This window comes from Dioscorea cayenensis, chromosome 15, assembly GCF_009730915.1.
Source record: "Dioscorea cayenensis subsp. rotundata cultivar TDr96_F1 chromosome 15, TDr96_F1_v2_PseudoChromosome.rev07_lg8_w22 25.fasta, whole genome shotgun sequence".
In the NCBI taxonomy this organism is placed as follows: domain Eukaryota; kingdom Viridiplantae; phylum Streptophyta; class Magnoliopsida; order Dioscoreales; family Dioscoreaceae; genus Dioscorea; species Dioscorea cayenensis.
In genome coordinates, this window is record NC_052485.1 from 2910571 (window position 1) to 2933325 (window position 22755).

The 22755-nt window shown below is 36.6% G+C and overlaps 4 protein-coding genes across 5 annotated transcripts; 2 read left to right on the plus strand and 2 right to left on the minus strand.

Annotated features, from left to right (window-relative positions):
* Positions 1-472: 472 nt before the first annotated feature.
* Positions 473-4172, minus strand: LOC120277492 (glucan endo-1,3-beta-glucosidase 1-like). 2 transcript variants are annotated; one of them, XM_039284356.1, is made up of 3 exons: positions 2391-4160; positions 1239-1266; positions 473-793 (listed from the first exon to the last, which is right to left on the minus strand). In XM_039284356.1, the coding sequence occupies exons 1-3, from the start codon at positions 3757-3759 to the stop codon at positions 631-633; spliced, it is 1560 nt and encodes a 519-aa protein (XP_039140290.1). In that variant the 5' UTR covers positions 3760-4160; the 3' UTR covers positions 473-630. The 2 variants fall into 2 exon arrangements, with proteins under 2 accessions (XP_039140290.1, XP_039140291.1); XM_039284357.1 differs by having other exon boundaries at positions 707-793; positions 1239-1282; positions 2391-4172.
* Positions 4173-6882: 2710 nt separating this feature from the next.
* Positions 6883-9345, plus strand: LOC120277235 (5'-adenylylsulfate reductase 3, chloroplastic-like). The gene is given in 6 exon segments (XM_039283990.1): positions 6883-7293; positions 7722-8070; positions 8239-8376; positions 8465-8791; positions 8913-8999; positions 9001-9345. Coding segments are annotated over 6 exon segments (1401 nt in total). The 5' UTR covers positions 6883-6937; the 3' UTR covers positions 9145-9345.
* On the minus strand, positions 9227-11423 carry LOC120277236 (pentatricopeptide repeat-containing protein At5g66520-like). The gene is given in 3 exon segments (XM_039283991.1): positions 9227-10048; positions 10050-10207; positions 10209-11423. Coding segments are annotated over 3 exon segments (1455 nt in total). The 5' UTR covers positions 10938-11423; the 3' UTR covers positions 9227-9480.
* A 9075-nt stretch (positions 11424-20498) lies between these two features.
* On the plus strand, positions 20499-22146 carry LOC120278153 (dof zinc finger protein DOF5.7-like). Its single transcript, XM_039285073.1, has 2 exons — positions 20499-21189; positions 21289-22146. Exons 1-2 carry the CDS (start codon positions 20815-20817, stop codon positions 21427-21429), a joined length of 516 nt encoding a protein of 171 aa, XP_039141007.1. The 5' UTR covers positions 20499-20814; the 3' UTR covers positions 21430-22146.
* The last annotated feature ends 609 nt before the right edge of the window (positions 22147-22755 follow it).

Below are 22755 nucleotides of genomic sequence, written 5' to 3' on the forward strand. Positions count from 1 at the left end.
ATGTGCCCAATAGCTCAAATATACTTTATGTTGAAAAAAGTAGTGCTTTATTACTGTATAACAAATTATCTATTTCATTATATTTTTCATCCTATTATAATTATAACTCCCCGTTCAATATTATTAAAATGAATAGTTTCATATTATCAAATATTAAACATTGTTCTTCTGACATGCAGAGTTTTAAAGAAATTAATGTCAAGTGATGAAGTATTGAAAGCTCTAGCTCACAAATTACTGCTAAAATAACTAGTTTGGTTTCATCTTCACAAGAGAAAGGGGAACTAGTAAAATGATATTTGATGTCCATGAACATATATTTCTCAGTTACAATGAATGATTTATTCATTTATTCAGAACAATTACCCTTTCACTGTTAATATCTGTTTCCTTTGGTTTTCGCCAGTCCAAACAATATGAGTTTGTTACTGCATGTTTTTACCACAGAACACTACAATTGACAACTATGAAATAGATTCAAGAGAAGAAAATTTTATTGCAGAAACAATCTGGGATGACAAAAATGCACAGGATTTTTAATTTGGCTGGTACAAAATTTGATCCCAAAAAAATAGAATAAATTTGATGAGCTGGCTTCACATTTGCATGTGTCATGTTCTTCATAAGATGTCACCAAATGTGGGGAATACTTGTTAATAAAACCACAACTGTTACTAACAAAGCTGCATCAATTGCTGATCTTGTTCTTCTCCATTGTCTGTAAGATCTCTCTGCATTGCTTGTCTGGGTTGTTGCATTCATTGCTGCCTGGGTGACATTCACTACCAACTTGCTGTGAACATATTCGAAGAAAAAACAATTACCGGGTAATGTTAGTTAACCGGTAACTACAACAAGAAGCTAAGAGTGAACTAAAAAGAAATTAAATGGAGGATGCAGCTAAAAGTGACTGCCACTAAATTAACCTAAACCATGTTTTACCTAGTACATTCTTATATTACAAAGATTGAAAGATGTGAATGTGAGTAGAAGAAAACTAAATAATAATACTTGTATAAAGAATGTGCTTGTTAATTTCAAAGTGTGCTAGCCTATAGTGAAACTTTGCTGGTAAAACTGGAATTTTAATTCAAATCTATCCTCAGAACAATGGTGTGGGGAAACTTGACAAGTTAATGATTGAGCGATTTCAAATGCTAGAATGATTAGAAAATAAAAGATAAAAAAGACAAAGCAAGTTGGAAAAGAAAAGGACAACATAAACATGATGTTCTCACCTTCCAGGAAAGAAGCACTTCCCATGACCTGCAAAAGAATTACACTTTTGATTGATTAAGCTTGATCAATCACCTAAGTCATGCTGGAAAAGAATTGAAAGAGAAAGCAACAAATCACAAGGCCACAATGATATGGACAGCAGCAGCAACCAAGGGAGAAACCGGCCCAAAAATAATGCAGCAGAGAGCAACAAAAATGAAATTGCTATAATTGTGCTTAAGCATCTGGAGAACAAAGTATCCGCTTATATAAAAGGTATGCCCCATCATATAATTAATAATGTTGAGCTAAGTAGCTACATCAATGGTTTCTAATTCTGCAATGATGAAAAATGAACTCACATTTTATGGAATAGATCAATCCAATTACTGGAATCTGGCATAAAATAAGCAAATATTGATGTTTCCAGCTTTTCTTTAGTACAAATCATCAATAAAGAAAAGCTACAGAGTCTTGCAAAAAAAATGGATCCATGCAACAAAATCATGATGTTTCAGGGCAATGGTGTCCTTTCTATCTGATATAGTCCTAAAAACTTCAGAACAAAAACACATTTATCACATACTTGAAAAAAATTATTCCAAAAAAATAAAAATAAAAAGCTTCATCATATCAGAGTCCAAACAGGTTTCCTACTTTCTATCTGTGAACATTGTTTTCAATGTCAAATAAGTGTATTCTCACATCAGTAATTCAGGTCAGTCCACAACAACCAGGCAAACGACCTCCACATCAGAACAGCACAGACATAGAACACAGATGAAAACACAAAAACATCAACACGTGAACACACATCTATGCCACCATTTAAACACTAAAAAAACACAGTAATAAACCAAAAACCACAGCAGAGTCCAGCTCATTGCCCATCCTCCAAGGTAGCATAAAGCAAGCCAACCCCACCTCCTCATTAACGCCATCAATCTATAAACTTTTTGGTCCCTAAAAAACAACAATACTACCTAGCTTTGCTTCATCCAACTACTGGCATCAAAATGCAACAAGTAGATTTTGTAAAAACAGAGAAAGCAATAACTAACAAGCATTCACCAAATTCACTTGTCACTTGATCATCCAACTAGTAATGGCAAATTGCGAACTTTAATAACAAATGCAGCAAAGAAAATTGAGAATGTAGAGCTTATACTCACTGGGATCAGTGGTGGTGACCATGGCCACTCCCTGGAAGTAACAAGAGCCAGCCACCTTGCCTTCCTTCTGGTAATAGCTATCAAACGCATAGGAAGCATGCGCCTTTACAGTGTTCGGATCATAGCACGATTCTCCAGGCTGAATCTCACTGCAATTCGCCTTCCCCGGCCCGCACGCCCAATCCAGCGCCGCCTGCAGCATCTTCCGGTCAGCTCCCTCCTCCGCCACGCAGTAAGTCTTGTCCGTCGTGTCGTTGGCCAGCAGCCCCCCACTCCCCGTCACATGAAGCAAATACACCGGCGTGGCATTCCCGTAGAACAAACCCCAGTGCTGCTCCGACACCGGTCCCGGCCGTAAGTCCTCGTCGAACAACTCATAAAGGTAGACACTTGACGTCATCTCGGGATGCAACGGCGTGCCGGAGCGATCAAGGACGTGCTTAATCATATTGGAGTTGTACGTATCGGCATTGTCCTTGGATGCGAATGGTTCTTGGTGGCGATCGCCGAAAGAAGGCCAGCCGGTCTCGGTGATGAGAATAGGAATGTTGGTGAAGTTGAGATTGCGCATAGAGAAGTAGGCGGCGTCAAGCATAGCATCAAGGACGTTAGTGTAGTGGAGCAGGGTGTTGGGGTCGACCTCCTCACGGGAAGGAGGGAGAGGGCGAAAGAGCGCGTTGTCAAGAGGAATAACACCGCGGGCGCGGGTGAGGACGTAGTAAGGATAGAGATTGAGCATAAGAGGAGAAGAAGTGGAGGAGAGGAAGCGAAGGAGAGGGAGGATGAAACCAGAGACCAAGGATTGGTTGAAGAAAGCTTGGGAAGGGGGAAAGGGGTCGATGATGGAGGAGAAAGAGAGAGGAGTAGAGATAGGGATGGAGAGATTGGAAAGAGAAGAGTGGAGGGAGAGAAGAGCAGGGAGAAGAAGGGGAAGAGAAGAGGGAAAGGTGAAAGGAACGTCGTCGCCAACAGCGATGGCGGAGATCGGAGTGGAAGGATGGAAAGGGAGGACGTGGCGGGAGACCCAGGCAGCGGCGGTGGCCGGAGAGGAGCCGAGGGCGAGGAGCTGGTTGTTGGGGATGCCGAGAAGGACGTGGATGCCGGAGCCGTTGAGTGCCGATAAGATGTTTGTGTCTGGTTCGTAGAGACGGATGTGCGTGATTTGCTGGGATTTCAAGAACTCGACGAGGTCGGCGGGCGAGAGAATGTTCGAGACTTGCGTGCCGATGCACACGCCCACGAATGGCTCGGCCGCCGCCGAGTTTTGTGGTGCGGTTACCGCTGTTATTACTACTAGTTTTATGGTTGTTATTGTTAGAAGTGTAAAGAAGAGTGGTAGTGGTAGTGGTAGTGGTAGTGGTAGAGCCATTGAGTTTTAGGTGTTGAGGAGGAGAATGGTTGCATTATTTTGAGAAGATGATGAACTAAGGAACAAAATGACAAGAATGATACAATGACACAACAACTAGAAAATAAAAGGGTAGGGGAGTTGAGTTGGTGGGAACACTGGGAATGAGAAATTAAGTAATTTTGTATTCCTTCCTTTATAGGGAAGACATAGGAAGAAGTGGGGGTTTAGAATTTATTTGTACAAGAATCACGGGAAGAGGATTTCAGGCTTGGCTTGTGACTTGTGAGATGGGTGTTGTTGTATAGTGTTGCAGAGTTGTATCATTGGACAATAATTTTTAGTGAGTGAGGAGCGGTTTGCCTGCACCGACAGGGCCTTGTGGGTGGGTGTTAGTCCTGTCCACAAAGGCTCTTTCTTTTCAACATTTGATTATTATTATTATTATTATTATTATTAAGGTTCTGGTTGATGGAACTTTGTTTGGATTGAATAGGTTTTTTAGTGGTTGATGTGATGTTGTTGGGGATGATTGAACTAAACTGAATATGATGCGTTTGTTAATTCATCTGACAAAAGCCATTTATGCAGTAATTTTATTCTTACACACCCTTGTATTATTTTATTTTTTACAAAGTCGACAAACGACAAAACAAAAACAAAGCAGTGCAGTAGCGCATCGCTATGGTGGGCATGAATGACCTTCCCGAGAATAATCCCCCGCCATGCAACTCGGAGGGAGAACGAGGTAATCCTCGCACGTAACTCCCACGAGGCACTCTAAATACGAATTAGAGGTGTAGTTATCGTCTAAATCTTAAAATTCCTCCATATATTATATATATATATATATATAAACATATGAAATTTTTAGGGGTTTTTACTTTTTACCAATCAGTGGCAGCCATCCTTCATCCACACCTGTATAGTCAGCATATGGACAACAGGACAAGTTTAAACTAGGAAATTCTTGCCGGACCCAACAAGGCACAAGAGTTGGGCTAGCGGTATATTAATGAAACCCAAAAGATAATTGTTAGAGATGAATTATTCATATTAGATACTTTATTCTAATATAGTTCCAGGACAGTATATGTAAAGTTAGAAGAAATAGTTGATGTATATTTGATATGAGACAGTAAAATTATTATTATTTTTATTATAAACATTAAAAGAAGTTTATTTTATGGCTCTTTAATGTTCAAAACTGTTTAAGCCCGTATGTCATAGAATAAAATATAATATGTTTGTAAGTAGAAATTTCTTTTTGTTTTTATTTATTTTCAAAATTAAAAGGGGTTGGATGCATAAATTTTATAACCAATGACACTAGATTGTCTTGTTTTATATAATCTTTTAAATTTTAAGGGGTGGTATATAAATTTATACATAACTCATAACTTAATTTTAAAGCATTATTATTTTATGAAGTTAGACAGAAAAATGGGCTGTTGGAAATATAATAAATTGGTTATTGTTTCTAAAGATTTATAAAATAAAACTCTAATTAATATCATGAAGTTAAATGCTTCAATGTTAACCAGGGACCATGTTTTCCAGTTCAAATAAAACACTAATAACATCATGGAAAGGTCAAATAGAAAAACAAATATAAAACTTTAATTATAAGCAGCTTTGATTGACTAAGTATTGACCACAAAAAAAAGATAAAATTACACACATGATAATAAAAGGAGACAAAGAAAGATGCCAATGAGATCAGGGATTATGCTTGAGACACTATTAATTATGCGCATGATGTAACTGATGATGCTTGTGAAGTTTCTTGGTGGTTTACCTTTTTTCATCTTTCTTTTTTTTTTTTTTAAATTTGAATTTGTTCATGGCCTCATTCTTATGATCTAGTGACTCAAATCATTGGAAGAATGGATGCTAGTTTTCATTCCACAAAAACTATAATAAATAAATTAAATATATATATATATATATATATATATATATATATATATATATATATTGCATTTGATGCAAGAGAGAGCCATCACAAATTTTTGGAATCTCATCACAGAATTTCGGAATCACATCAATTTATGATGTGTACTGCAAAATCACAAATTATATTCAGAAAGTTTCAGCCACCAAATAAAAAACCAGTTTCAAAATTAATTTTGTTATTTGAATTTTTAATATATTAAAATATTAAAATTTATTTTCAGGTATCTTAAGGATTTATTATATAAAAAAAAATATATAACGTCACATATAGTGATTCGGTGGATGCAGAGTTTCAACCCTAACATCTTACCTATCACTATTTTGTGACAATATTATCAGGCTATTAGTGACTTATCTTTTCATTTTGATAAAAATATAGTGTTTTTACTTTATTAAAAAAATTATAATAGACGATCTAAATTTTTTCCTCGGCTGTCATATGCCCATTTATTTTTTTTATTGTAATTAATTTTTTTCCATATAGACACTTGGCATCTGTATGATAGGTGAGAACTAGGGACTTGTCTGGTTCTCAAATGAGGCAAATTGAGTTCTATAATTAATATTAATTTTTTTATAATTTTTGAAAAATTTATATTATAAATTGGTTTTGTCTTGAGCATAGTCCTATTGGTGGGATTGTCTTTTTTTTATATAGTGGGGAAAAAATTAATCATAGAACAAGAGATTAAAAAAAAGCCTAACTAAATTGTTAGTTGCCTCTTTCTTTTAAATAAGAAAATTTCAATTATTAAACCAGAATTTATTTATTTATTTGTATTTCACATCTTCTATTAAAAAAAACTCAATAATGACATTGATTGATATAGGAAAGTCGGAAAAATATTATTTCTCTGAAGTGAAAGTTGAGGAAAGTCCGACCACTTCCCCCTTTCTTCCCGACTTCCACCGAAATCAACACATGAAATAACCCAAATTGAGTCATTTCTCCGGTCACATTTGGTGGTGCGTTTAAATTAAAACTCTTAATTTATGGATGTTGACTCATGGAACAACCAAGGGGTGAAGACTCTTCATCAATGGTTCTCCACACGCGCCAAGCGAGAAGATCAGCCACTGATGGTCTGCCACGTGGACATCAAGGCTGCAAAACGGAAACCCGTCCAGGTTCATTGAACCCGTATCTCGCTCCTCATCTCTTGGCCATTATTAAGCCCTCCTTCTTCTCAGCTCCCCCCATTCAGAATCAAGAACCATCGAAAACCTTCAACCAATCCCTCTAATGGCTTCCGCTGCTGCGATCTCTCACCATGCCATCGCTCCCCGCGAGCTCTTCATGAGCTCTGAAAGGCCGGTGGACCGATCCTCCGTCGGTGTTTCCACTGTGAACCTCCCGCCAAGGAGGCGACTAGTTGCGAGGCCGGGTTACGCTGTGGAGCCGATTTGGAGAGGTGATTCGGTTGTAGTTTCTGCGGCGCGAGCTTCGGCTTCGGATGTTGTCATTGAGGAGAAGAGGGTGGGAGAAGAGGTGGTGGTTGATTATGAGAAGGTGGCGGTGGAGTTGGTGGATGCGTCGCCGTTGGAGATCATGGATAAGGCGCTGGAGATGTTTGGAAATGAAATCGCCATTGCCTTCAGGTTAGCTGTTCATTCTCTCTTATGCTATCATCCATTTGAGCTGCTTTGTTGCTTGTCTTTATTATCCAATTTTGATGGCCTTGAGTTAGATTTTGATTCATGTTTGGTAAATGCTTAGATAAACCTGGAGATTCACTGTTGAAGTGTTAGTTGTCCATCGGAATGAACTCTGTTATTCTGAATATCCGAAATGACGCTCGATTTTGTTTAGTTATTACCATGAAAATCTTGAGAAAACTCGAGTTTTTGAGTATTCAATCCGGACCTTCATTTGGCGTGATATAAACATAGACACAACTTTGCCAGCTATAAAAAATACTCTTTTTTTGGGTTTCCTTTGTGTTGTTTTCTGAGATATGATGCTTAACTGTAGACACCTACCATCTGTGGTTCGTCATTGTATGTTAATTTACAGTTTTAATGTGCAGCGGGGCAGAGGATGTTGCTCTGATAGAATATGCCCATTTAACTGGGCGACCTTTCAGAGTGTTCAGTCTTGATACTGGGAGATTGAACCCAGAGACATACAGATTATTTGATGCTGTGGAGAAGCACTATGATATACATATTGAGTACATGTTCCCGGATGCAGTTGAAGTGCAGACTCTAGTGCGCAGCAAGGGATTGTTCTCGTTCTATGAGGATGGGCATCAAGAGTGCTGCAGTATAAGAAAGGTGAGACCACTGAGAAGGGCACTTAAAGGCCTCAGGGCTTGGATTACTGGACAGAGGAGGGATCAATCACCTGGCACAAGAGCTCATATCCCTATTGTTCAGGTAACTAATTTCACTCTTTTTCTTTCCATTTGACAGGATTCTAAGGTAGTAGCTGCTATTGCTATGGATTTTAGATTGATTTTTGAACCTCTTGTTTAGATAAATGTTTATGATAATATGAGAGATAATTGTTATGGTTCTGAGCTGTTTTTTATGCTGACTTTGCAGGTGGATCCTTCTTTTGAAGGATTGGATGGTGGAGCTGGTAGCCTGATAAAGTGGAACCCAGTGGCCAATGTGGAAGGCAAAGATATCTGGAATTTTCTTAGGGCCATGAATGTTCCCGTGAACGCACTACATTCACAGGTATTGACAAGTGATTTCTTCAAAAGCTAACAAATTCCAACTGCATTGCTAAGATGGCACATTGACACCACAATTTACTCTTACACAGGGGTACGTGTCCATTGGATGTGAGCCCTGCACCAGACCAGTCTTACCCGGGCAGCATGAGAGGGAAGGAAGGTGGTGGTGGGAGGATGCAAAAGCCAAGGAATGCGGCCTCCACAAGGGCAACATCAAGGATGGTGACTCAAACAAAGTCGGTGTCAATGGCAACATAAATGATGCTGCCACTTCTGTCAATAGCATACCGGATATCTTTGATACCCAACATATCATTAACCTCAGCAGGCCTGGAATAGAGAACTTGCTCAAACTAGAAAACCGGCAAGAACCTTGGCTTGTTGTCCTTTATGCTCCTTGGTGCCCGTTTTGCCAGGTATATATGCTGCTTAAATTCCATGCCAAATAATCCAATTCTGAATCCTCATAGTTCTGTAAATACAACAAATCAGCCAAACCTCTTATCCGACTCGTACTAACAATGCATCTTGTCTCAGGGAATGGAGGCTTCATATGTCGAGTTAGCTGAGAAGCTTTCCGGCGCAGGGGTCAAAGTAGCAAAGTTTAGAGCAGACGAAGACCAGAAAGTCATTTGCCCAGCAAGAACTGCAGCTAGGCAGCTTCCCTACAATTCTCTTCTTTCCAAAGCATGCATCCAGGCCCATCAAGTATCCCTCGGAAAAGAGGGATGTTGATTCTCTGTTAGCTTTCATCAGCACTCTAAGGTGAACTCCACAGGAAGGTCTACCTTTTGAATTAGCCAATCTACATATAGAATTCAGGTTCAGGTGTACGGTTTTGTTTTTGCTGGTTTTTGTTTCAGTATAAAGGTAATATGTGTGTTACCGGAGCTGGTGTGGATGATTCTACTATCATCCCTGTATTCCATCTTCTCTACATTTAGTAAAAGTCTTCAATGTTTCTGCTGCATTTGGTTCCTCCCTTCGTTGAATGAGTTGGGAACAGGTTTATTAACCTTTTTTAAATGGGTAGATAGTGTGGAAAAGCTTGATGATTGCACCCGTTATAAAGAAACAAGAACAACTACAAACAAATCATGGCTGATCACCAAAAGTCATTGCAGGAACAAATACCATCCTTAAAATGATGGAAACGGCCTCTATCCCTCACAACAAACACTCTATCATAAATTTTAGATAACATCTTCGTTGCTGTGTGACAATCGCTGCAAACACGAAGGTTCTTTGTGATTCGGATGGTAGTCCCAGGTTCAGTATTAATCAACCCAAAAGCAAGAGCTAATTTCTCACTGTGGTAGCTCACAGCAGTCTCCTTCTCCTCCTCATCTATACCAAGCAATGCTTGATCAGTATTAGCTTTGTATCCTGCTAGCATGAGCTTCTTCATCATCTCACTGAGCATCACATAGATCTCTTTGCTTTGTGGATGAACATTATCACCTGCGATGAACTCATAAACATGACCTTTCAAGTCTATAAAGCTACTGCCCGGCAATTTAGTCACACCTCGCTCCTTCATCACTCGCCTCAACTCTGCTACATCTTCCCACCTTCCATTTGCAGCATATATGTTCGACAAGAGTACGTATCGCCCACTGTTATTTGACTCAAGCTCAATAAGCTTCTTCCCTACCACTTCACCTAATAAGCTATGTCCCATGGATTCTGCAAGAATTAAAAAGTGCTCCCCAAACAGCACTATTGGGCTTCATAGGCATCTTCCTGATGACCTCCTCTGCTTGATCTAGCATTCCACATCTACCATAAAGATCAACCAGACAACAATAATGCTGAACATTCGGTTCGATCCCAATAAGCCTCTGTCATTGAACTAAAATACTTCACGCCATCATCCACCAGCCCGGCGTGACTGCACGCATTCAAAACACCGACGAAAGTCACATCATTTGGAGATACTCCCTCCATCTCCATCTGTGAGAACAACTGCAATGCCTCCTTGCCACGTCCATTGATCGCAAGCCCTCCAATCATCGCAGTCCAAGCCAACACATTCTTCTCCTCCATCCTCGCAAAAATCTCATAAGCTTTCTCCACACAACCACACTTGAGATACATATCCACAAGTGCAGTGCCTACCCTAACAGAGAGCCTAATACTCTTGCCTTTCAGATATCTCTCTACCCACATCCCCTGTTCCATGGCTCCCAAATGCGCGCAAGCATTGAGGACATTCACAAGCACACTCTCATTCGGCTCCACCTTCTCCTCCAACATCCTCCGGAAAAACTCCAATCCTTCTTTGAATCGGCTTCTCTGCACTAAACCATTAATCATCACACTCCAAGTAATACCATCTCTTTCAGACATTTCATCAAACAGTTGCCGTGCATCCTCAAAGCACCCACACTTCAAGAAACCACCAAGCATCATATTCACTGAAGCATCATCGCATTCTTCAATCCCATTGAAAGCAAGCTCCGCCAAACCAATATCACCGCAAGAAGCATACATATGAACCAAGAAATTCTGCACGGAAACAAGCGAGCTCCATCCAAATTTGATAGCTTGCGCATGGACCATAACACCCAGTGACAGCGACGGAGCTTCGGAACAAGCTTTGAGAAGCAAAGCAAAGCAATGGTTATCGGGTCGGTGGAGTGCCGAAGAGTTGAGAACGTCGATGTAGAAAAGTACAGCAGCGAGGGGGTCAGGACCGGAGACGTAGGCACGGAGGAGGGTGTTGAAGGTGAAAGTGTCTGGCTTTCGGAGGCGAGAGAAGAGGAGGCGCGCGTATGCGAGGGATCCATAGGGGTGAGAGGGCGGAGAAGGAGAGGATACGAGAGGCGACGAAGTTATCGAAGATGGCGCCGGAGGTGATGGCGTTGGCGTGCATCTGGTGGAGTTGCTTCATGGAGGTACAAGAGTGGAGATGAGCGAGCATGGGATACTGGGAGACGAGCAATGGTGTTGGGAGCCATGGAGGGCTTGGCTTTCGGAGGAGATGCGACGGGGACGAGCGCCGGAGCGGAAGCCATGGCCGCCGGAATCAGATGAAGCCCAATGGTGAGTTTTATAGTTTTGCGAATTGAGACTTTTTTTTACGTGTTACCCCCTTGGAAAATCTAAAATTATTTTGGATACGTCTTTATTTGTTATTATTTTTAAATAAATAAAGTTATTATTTTTTTTTAATATCTGAATTTTTATTTACAATAGATTCTATATGTTGTTGATGCTGAGGTTTTTTTTCCCTAAATTGTTCTCATTCTTGATTTGATGAATAAATTAATTTCTAATGTAAATAATCAAAATAAATATAGAAGTATATATATATATATTTGAGGAAAAATATGGAAGTATACTTAATGCATGAATAGTGTGTTTATTATTTATCATATTAAAAAAATATATATATAATAACTTAATAATAAAAAATAGATAAATCATGTTTTTCTTAAATAAAATAAAAACAGTTACAATTAAATATACTTTCATAAAACAATCACTCCCTCTTACCTTATTTGAAGCTTGGACCTCCTGTGTGTGTAAGGAGAACCCAATTCCTAAATCTTTGGGTCTTCGCCTAATCAGAGCCATATATTGAGTTATTTGGTTAAATGCAATTCTCAAAAATTTTTTCCTTATTGTGCTGATAATTTCTTTTCCTCAATTCGTAAGATAGACCTCTTACACATTGACTGGATTCTTGCAGCACCTGTTTTGGACATAGCCATCTTTGAGGAGTCTCTTCCTACAAATAGATACACTATGATTTTTGTGAGCACCAGCATCTCTGCTAGTGATCTAGCTCCGGCTAACAATCTCGTAGAATCCACATCCTTGGCTCCTCCGTAGTCTAATAGTCTAAGTCCTGCACCACCCTCTTTGGGGTGGCCCCTCTGTTTGGTGTCTTTTTATCTTTAGATTTCATTTTTAGTGACCATTTTTTTGTTCTATTTTTTAGTGTGGTTTTTTTTTTCTCTGTTTTATTTTATACTGTTGTTTCTCTGCTTCTCTTTTGCAATGACATCATGATTTATCAACTTTTTTTTAAAAAAATAAATTATAAAACAAAAAGAAATAAAATAAAAATATAAAAACTAACATACTTATCAAATGAAAATAAAGTTTCAAAACCCACTAACGATAAACATGGACGAAACCAAAGGGGGGCTAGCAGGGGTTTCAGCCCCCTCCTTCGGCACCGGATATGTTTTTTGCTTGGCTGAAAAACACAAAATCAGGCCTCCCTTGACCCGACCAGCAGCCCTTCCTCCGGACTTCCGCAGCTCCACTCCTCGGCCAGCATCACAAACCCCCTGTCGCTGGCCGGTCCCTCCTCTCTCCCTTATACTTCTCTCTCTCTCTCTCTCCGCCAAGTCCGCCCCTTCGCCCCGGCCGACCCTCTCACCTTTTTATTTCTCTCTCTATATATATATTCATAGATTTTTTTATTTTTATTTTTTTAATTCTCTCTCAATCTCTTTAATTTTTCATAGATTTTTTTTATTTTTTAAATATCTCTTTATCACTATATCTTCATAGAATTTTTTTTTTATTTTCTGTAAATAATTTTTTAGGTTTTTATTTTTATTTAAAAACAAATCATTTTTTTACAAATTAATAGCTATAGTCTAAAATATAATAATATTTTTAAAAAAATATTTACAAAAATTATTATTTAATCTATGGATATGTTATAAATTACTTTAAAAAACCAATTAATTTATATAATATATAAAATTATATTAGTAGAAGAATTTTTTAAAAATTATTGTTTGACACTTGATTTTTATAAACTAAAATATAAATTAACATTTAAATTAACATTTAAAAAATTATAAAAATTTTATTAATTGAATTTATGGGTGAATTAAATAGAACATGAATGATAAACTTCATTTTTATAAATATGCCTACAATGTGTTTGATTAAATGCCTAAATGAATTAAAATATTGAAAATATCAAATATTAAATATTATGTATCATAAATTCATAATGTATATATGTATAACTAAATAATATTTAGTGTTAAATCTATATAGCAAAATATATGATTGTCTATATTGAGAAAGAGGTTTTTGCAACTATTGACAATGAGACGATTCTACAATATTTTCGAAAAATGCAAACTCGTCGTATTCAGTTACCTTCTCTGAGTAGCATGTGTCGCACAGATGACAGTTCTAGTTCGAGCGTACGTAGATAAACGTTTTATGTTTTTTTATAATTGATTTAATTAAATATCACAATATCGCAATATTTTGTATCAAATACAATTGTTATGTTGACTGAAATAGTTTTTTTAACATTTTACCTTCAGCCCCGTTATGAATAAATCTTGGTTCTGTCCTTGACGATAAATACAAGGCTTGCGAGAAAAACAAAAGTTGATATATGAAACGAATAGTTGGTTAATAACACTGGCAACTAAAAAATAATTAATAAAAAAAATTATCCATCTTAAAGTGACACATGAATAAACTTAAAAATAAAATATTCTTAGCCAGAGTTTGATGTCGAGTGTCTTTCCATTATAATTGGGAGAATAAAAAACAAGACGAGATCATATTTGATGGTTGAAGCGGAGTCCTCCTACTTCATTCTTTTAATATATGGTGTTTATATATGATGGGAGTGTTTGGATGTTAATTTGAAATGCAATTACAAAGATGAAAATTACTGAAAATTAATTTGGTTATATAAAAAAAAAATATATTTGAGTGCATGTTTTCGACGTCCTTCCATAAGCACTATTATTGGAACCGGCCGGATTTTCTGAGTCTTAGATTTATGTTGGCTTTGGAGGTTAGTCATAAAAAAGAAACATGAAAATGGTACAAATTAAATCATATTGGCACATGCAGGATCAAATTAACTGTAGCCAAAGTTGGATCCAATAGTAAAACATTTTGGTTGTCTACCCAGCACTTTAATTATGTTATCCAGAGTCAGGATCATGATCAGGTTCTTGAAAGCAATCCAAATGAAGAGCTTGCTGAGGATCCCAAGTTTAATATCAGTAGTCCAAGAGAGACTTGGGAGTTGTGCCATGGATGAAAGCAAATATGATTTGCTGACTAATTCTCAGGGACATGCTCATGAGTCATGATCACTAGGAAACATTCTTTGGATGATAATGATAAAAGGTAATGATACTACTTTGAATTCAAAATCACCTACATAATATATTTGGTTTATATTCAATTGGATGTTATGTTAGAACTTGATTTGTTTGTAATATAATTAATTAACTAGTTAAAATAAATTAATATGTATTAAAAAGAAATGTTAAATTAATTATGTAAGTTTGGGAATTTTGTTTTGTTTTTTTAGTTGAATAGTAGATAAATAATATATTTAGTTTTGATCTAATAAATAATATTATATTTTAACTCAATTTATTAAATCTAATTATATGTTACCAAAAAGCTAAAGCTATAGCACCTAATCTCTAATTGTAGGTTTTGAATTTTAATCTCAAATGAAGACTTTTTTTTTTCCCCTTTACTTATCAAACCTCGATTTTATTTTATCTTTTTAAAATCTAAATAAGTTATTTTAAAAGATACTATGTTGAATACTGCAATTTTGATAGCAGATTTGGAGTTTTTCTTTATCAAAATATTTTTTTTTGAGAAATATAAAAAGAGATTCTGACATCAAAACTTCAAATTTATTCTAGTGATATTTTATACTTTTAAACCCCACAAAAAACTAGCTCCACCACTCTATTATTTTTTTAATAAGTAGAAATAAATCATCTGTCATGCACACATAAAAATTAATTTCTAATTTCTATAACACATACTATTCACTTAAGCGTGTTAACACATGCTCTGCATTTGCGTGAGTTCATATATAACATACATACATATATAACATACATACCTAGGAACTTTGGGCTAACCCAATAATAATTACCCATGGTTGTAAGTGAGAGGTCTCGAGTTCGAACCTCTTAGCTTACAATTTATATTTAGGGTTCTCTGTGAGAATTTTGTGTGAGGATTAGCTCTCGTTCTCCCCTCCAAAGTTACATGGCGGAAGAATTATTTTCAGGAGGTTATTCAAATTACCGTAACTGGTGCACCTCTGTACCCGCTTGTTCTTTGCTTTGTCGCTTGTCGATTTTGTCAAAAAAAAAAACCATACATACTCTTTATATAGGTGAGTTCATATGTAAGTTCATGTAACACATATGCTCTACTCCTGCGCAAGTTCATAAATATTCATGAGATAAGAGTTTATGAACGAACTAAAATTTGAACCCGCGTTTATGAGTGAACTCACGCACTGAGATTCGAGTCCGAGTTAATAAGCATATTGAGATTCAAACGGTAATTAACACCCTATATATACGATATACAATTCGAGCATGTGACAAACACATACCCTTATTCATTTTCATATAAATTTGTTTTATTAAATACTAATTTAACAAAAAGAGTTGATTTAAGTACATACATAAGACCCTTTTAAAAACTTAAATTTAGTTTTAATACACAACAACAATAATATATAATTATATACAACCACGAAATTAGCATCAAAGAAAATACCCGAAAAAGTTGTATACAAAATTAAAGATCACTTCTTATCCTTCTTATAATCATCCATCCACTTCCTCACAACGCCGGCGCTCTCACCGGCTCCATGCCCGGATTCCTCCGGCCTCCACTTCGCTCCTTCTCGCATCCCTTGCTTCATGCATGTTCCTCATCCTGAAACATCATCCTCAACTTAACCATCAAACTGTCACCCATCTCTGAAGACCTGATCTCTGCTCCATCTCCTTTGCATCTTTCCACAATTTCCAATGCACTCCATTCATTCTGATTCCCCTGCATCCATCATGCACCAAAGGACATCAATAAGAGTTGTACTGATAATTGATTCTGCTGCTCTTTCATACCTGGAAATAATGGTCATCAGCTCTGGATAATACTCTCTCTCTGTCTCTCTGTTTGTCTTTGATTAATTATACAGGTGTCATCATGTACATCATGTTGATTGATAATTGAGCGACACGTTCACTTGCATGCTTGTGAAGTTTGCGTGCCTCGTGGCATACAAGCTGTGACTTTTTAAGTGTACTGATTGACAGCTTTGGCTCCACTGCACCTGCTCACACGTCATCTTCACCATGTGCAATACACTTAAACTTGAACTTCAATTCTCTTTTATTAATTAAATAATTAATTATTACTGCAGAGAATTAAGTTCATTTACATCAGTAAATTTTTTTTTCTATTCATCTCAACAGTTTTTATTTCTCTTAATTAACACCCTCTTTGATCTCTTTAATTAGTTGTGTGCTTTTGGCTGCATCCCATGCTTCCTTTACTGTCCTCCTTGTCTTCTCCCCAAAACTCTCTTCTGTACTAGTCTCTACTGTCTCTTTGGCTGCCGTCTCTGCTGCTTTCTCCACTGTGTAGTAATCACTGGGTCTCTTCTTTTCATCAGTCACCACGTCACCGTAATCTCCATCTCCCTCCTCTTTTGATGAAGTAAATTAAACTTCTCTCAAACTGGAATCATAGCATTCATATATGTTTCATGACTTCCAATCAAAGTCTGTTTTACCACATGTACATGCATGATGTATATAGTACATGTGTGTGTATTTACCTGCAGAGATGAGTTTGGTGGAACTACTACCAAGCAACAAGCTCTTTGAGATCTCATGGCAAACAAAGCTCTTCTTCCTCCAACCATGGCTAGCTCCAATGCATTGATTTATAAATTTCCAAGCAATATTAATTTAAACATCCTTCTTAACTCTTAAAGCAGTGTGTACGTGCACACACACATGAGTCATGCATGCATGAGCCACGTAGTACTCTGCATGGCATGCCACCTGTGTGTGTGCATGCATATGAAGTGTCCTCATGTCCTATTATTAACTTTTTTTAAGATTGTTTTTTTTTATCATTTACTAGAAGATAAATGATAAACCAAATATATATATATATATATATATATATGTATGATGTGATGATGGAGCCCATGGGTAAGGGACAAAAAAACCTAGATGAGTTGTAGATCTAGGGAGGAGTGGTGACAAAGAACATCCACCTGCTTGTCACCAACATTGTTTTTCTTTAATTTACAAGAGGCCTCATTTATAAAAAATAATATAGGTCCATGACAGCATATATTATTCTCACAAACATTCCATGGTGCCATGGGACCAAGTGAGCACTTAAACAAGAAATCTCACATCTGAGATCTCTTCAGCTTAACCATTCCATCAACCCAAGCTGGCAATGGTCTCTCTAATGTGTGTCTGTGCATGACTTGATTTAGAGCCTTTAGTAGGTTCAGGGACAGGCAGTATATATGGGTCAGAATGAATGGTACCTTGCAGCATGTCTGCCTATTGCATGCACCCTGCACCCTCCCTTCAATCACTCTCTTGTTCATCAACCATCTCAATTATTTTTTTGTTTTTTAATTTTTGGAGAGTACTTGCCAAATGTGAATTTTTCAGATTTAGATTCTTATTTTGAAGATTGTGGAGAGGGAAATTTATGTGATTTTCTTTTCTTTTTTTAATGAATTAATGTCTTATATATATATATATATCCAGATGAAATTTAACTTTAGTGTAAATAGATGTTTTCTTTTACAAAGTTATAGTTAAATCTATTATGTTATTTATTTATTTTGGCAATTTATGTAGAGAGTTAGTAAATTTTTTTCAAATAAGTGTTTCACTTGTTAGAGGAGATTGAAGTAGTGAGACTTTGGGAGTTTTATACAGATATATTTTTTAATTAGTGTTTTATATACAATAATTCAAACTCAAATTCAAACTCGAATCAGTTGTTTAAACAATTAAACATTCTCCATGAAATTCTATGATTAGAATTTAATATTTTATTTAGTTTTGATTGTTGTCGGAAACCTAATTAAATAAGATGTTGTATATACATATTTTATATCTAACTATCGCTTGTAGTTTATTATAAAAAAATAATTTTCAGATGATATGATACGCCATTAAAATTAACCTATATATCAATATTTAACAAAATTCATGTTACTTGCATCATAAAAATTAATAAAAAATTTAAAACAAATAAAAAAATATGAATTTAAGGCCCAGTCATTTGGAATATCTTTGAACCATTAATTTAATCACTATCTAACAGACTTTCTTTTCCGTGACGTTATCTTTAAACTCAATCTCACGTATTCTTATTTTCTTAAATATTTTTGGCTTTGTAAACAAAACATCTATGAATCTTAGTAAATGACTTATTCTAATTTTAAATTATACTAAAATTATGTATAAGTATGGATATATATATATATATATATATATATTAGAGGGATGAGATCTTGAAAGACTTGAATAGTGTGAAAGAGAAGTGATTGGTGGGGATAAGTCATGGGTGCACCCACACCCACACACATAAGTCCTCGTCAACCCGGTCACATGACCCACCCGTTCAACACACGGTACATTAAAGAACAAAATACACCACCCACCCACACCCTTTGTCTTATCCTGTTCACATGTCTTCATTTAATTATATATCTTCAATTATTATTCAATAAAACCATATTCTTCTTAATTATTATTTTTAGATTAGATAATCCATGTGAGATTGATATATAGAGAATTAAGTTGGTGGTGGAGTGAGATCTTTGTCCTAGTAGTTGTTCTCAAATATATATATATGAATTATTTAAAGTTTTATCAATGAAATGAAATGAAATGAATGAAATTAAAATTATTATATATAATATAAATAAGATCATGCATGTATAGTTCCCAATGAGAATCTAGATGAGGAGGAGGTAGTGGAGGTGGGTGGCTGGTTGGTCCCACTACACTAGCCAAGTTGATTTGACCAGCCCAACTTATTCTTCTTGTTCATTCCTTAGCCAGAGGTTTTCTTGTCCATTAGCCTTGTTTTGGAGTTTGGGCTATGTATGTTTATCTTCTCCCTTTGATAAATAGTTACCTATATTATTCACATGTCTACCTATTTGTAGCTACCTACATTTTTATATTGGTCATGACTCATGTTTGGTTTCTTCACTATTGGCAATTTTTTGACTTTGGTCTTTCATCAAATTAATTTCTTGGATGCATCCTCATTCAAATCATACCATTTTTTTATCTTAATTAAACATAATCGAACAATTTAGATAAGCCACACTAAAGCATATATCATATATGAGATTACAACAGAACAACCACTAAACTAATCAGATCAGTTCAAATATCTGATCCATCATGAATAAAACAAGGGCTCCACTAAAACTGAAAATAAAGAAAAAAACAATAAACATATATTAATACTAAATTTATTAATTTTCAATTTTTTTCTTTTTTTCTTTTTACAATATAGAGCTAGGCTTAGATTCTAATAAGAGTGCAAGAAACCCAATGAAAAATACTTTTCTTTTCCTCTCAAAATTCCTTTTTAATATTTAAACATTACCAAACTATTCTCATCTCACAAGGATGATCCATTTAAACAATTATTTCTTAAGTACTACCAATATCTTCTTTCAACATACTGATACCCTTTTTTTTCTTTTCTTTAGTATTAATTTTTTCACTGCCACTAAAACGAACAACTTTTGGATATATTGGTACATGGGTCAATGATAGAGCTCTCATCGAGTGGTGAGAGCTTTAATTCTCGGCTGAGGGTATATTTTCTGAGAGTTATAAATAGTGATTGTGTATGGGTAATTCCAGTGTGCCCATATGAACGAGGTCCCGTCCTCCCTTGTTCCACCGAGATTTGTGCATGTCTCTGGGTCTCTAGTGGGTTCGTCCGGCTCCTTTTATCTAAAAAAAATAATAATAAAATAAATAATGAAACACATGGACACCGCTCTTTTATTATTATATTAGTCCATTATTTGTTTCTTTTAAAAACTTGTTTCTTTATTTCAACTAAGATTCATTTAACCATTATTATTAAAAAAAAAAACCTAATAAATAACAACAACAAGGAAGTAAATCAGATACAATTTATATAGTTAACAAACAGTAAATAATTTAAGAGCAGGCTAGTAGTAGTTCTCTCTTGGAAGCCAAGTTGCTTGACTGTGAATGAAATATTAGAGGAAAAGGAGTTGGGGACCCATAAAGGAGAGGTATCTCCTCTCCATGAATGCAAGTGCTAGCATGCGCCTGATCTAATGGCCAAAGAGTGGCCACAACCTCTTCATATTATCATCACACTCACACACACACACACACACACACACACACACACGAGTCAGTCCACATGCTCTTCCTCCTCAGCTATCACAATCACTCAATAATACTTCTTCTTTCTTTTGTTCTCTTCCTCTTGGCACCGAACCTTCCTCTCCTTCCTCTCCTTCTCCCTCCAGGCCATCTCCATCATTATTCTTTCATCTTCTCCAGCCCATACTTCAACCATCTTTTGTTCTCTTGCCTGGCAAATGATCCTCTGAGAGATGCTTCTTTCTAACAGCACCAACAACAGTGGTTGTCCCAATGCAAATATGGAGAAGAATGCAAAAGAACACACATCATCCATGGCGGCGCTCAAATGTCCTCGTTGCAACTCTTCAAACACCAAGTTCTGTTATTATAACAACTATAGTCTTTCTCAGCCTCGCCACTTTTGCAAAGCTTGTAAGCGTTACTGGACTCGTGGTGGCACTCTCCGCAACGTTCCCATCGGCGGTGGCTGTCGTAAGAACAAGCGTCTCAAGAAACCTACTACTAGTATTACTACTCATCCTTCATCATCATCTACTTCTTCGGCTCTTCTTTCTTGTCACCCTCCTCCTCCACCACCACCACCACCTCCTCCATCTGCTCCACAAGTACCATCTTCTTCACTTCCATTGATATCTTCTAATAATAATATGGACTTCAGTATTCATTATGCCAACCTGCCTCCTCTTCCTGCTTTTCTCCAGCAGCCTCAACTGGATGGGTTCAATCTTGGATACCCTTCGAATGCTCCCACCAATCATGATCAGCAACAACACCTCTTTGATCCTCTTCTTGGATCCTCTTTGTCCACTGCTACAGCTGCTTCTCTTTTTGCTTTCAAGCATTAAACAGCAGCAGCAGCAACAGCAGCAAACTATGATGCTTTCTTGTGATAATCTGCAGAGTGCTCATGAGGATGGAAATCTTGGTTTAGGTTTTGTCAAACAAGTCAAGATGGAAGCAGATCATCCACATCACCACCATCATCATCATCATGCATGGATGCAAGCTCCTTGTGGGAATCTTTTTGAAACCATGCCTGCAGCTAACACAACAGTTGTTGATTCTCCATCTGCTAACTTGTTTTGGAGTTGGAATCAATCTATTGGTCCTTTGATCTAAGACCTTCCATTAAAGGAGAGTATATATATATATATATATATGTTAGTTGGGGGATTGATTGGTTGGTGTTGGATCGGAGAGATCCTCTTGGCTGCAAAGTAAGGCTTCAAGTCCCCGTGTGGTTTTTAAAGTTCATTGAGGAGCTTTGAGCAGTCTCTTTGCTCTGAGAGGAACCTCGGATCCATTTGTCTTTGCTGCTTCTTTTCTTTATTTTCTTCTGCTCCAACTGCATGCAACCTGAGAGAATGAGAAAGAAATCATTGTGAAGTTGAAGCTTGAGAAGTCAGTAAGTACTTGGTTTTTCTTTTGTGTTTTTTGGTGTTGTTTTATGTATATGCATGCATACCAAAACTTTTACTCTTGTGTTGGTTGGTTAATTTTCAAGCTCTTGGAATTGGTTGTATTGGATATTAGTGAGAAATCAACTTCTTCTTCTTCTCTTCTCTCCCTGTTTAGATGCTTTTGGTCTTTCTATGGAGAATTTAGAAACAAATCATGTGGTATGGTACTACTAATATCTGGATTGGATTTCATTCCCATCTCTCTCTCTCTCTCTCTCTCTCCATATATATATATATATATATATAAATGTATAAACAAACTCATTGTAGCAGCTTGCTTTTTATTTTTTATTTTCTCTTTTCCAATGCATTGCTTTTCTTTTTTCCAATTGAGACCTTTATCTGCAAATGCTCAGGTGCACAAATGTGAGTGCCACTACTGTGATGTACCTTAAAGAGAGTGTACTCTCTTCCAAAGTTACAAGCTCCCTTTAGTTTGGGAATGCACTGGGCAGTGTGCTGGGAATCAAAAGTTTTTGATAGAAGTTATCTTAAGGCATACTATTATTTACTCTTTCAGTTGGTTTGAATGTTCTGCTTTAATATAGCCTTTTAAACTCATTCATTTAGTGTTTCTTTGAAAAAGTACAGTGAGATTGTTGTGATTAATGGACTGGAACAAGTACCATATATTGTTGAACATTATAAATGAACTCCCCTTCAGGTGAGTGTTTGCTATACTCATGCATGCAGTCATGAAAACCCTAGCTA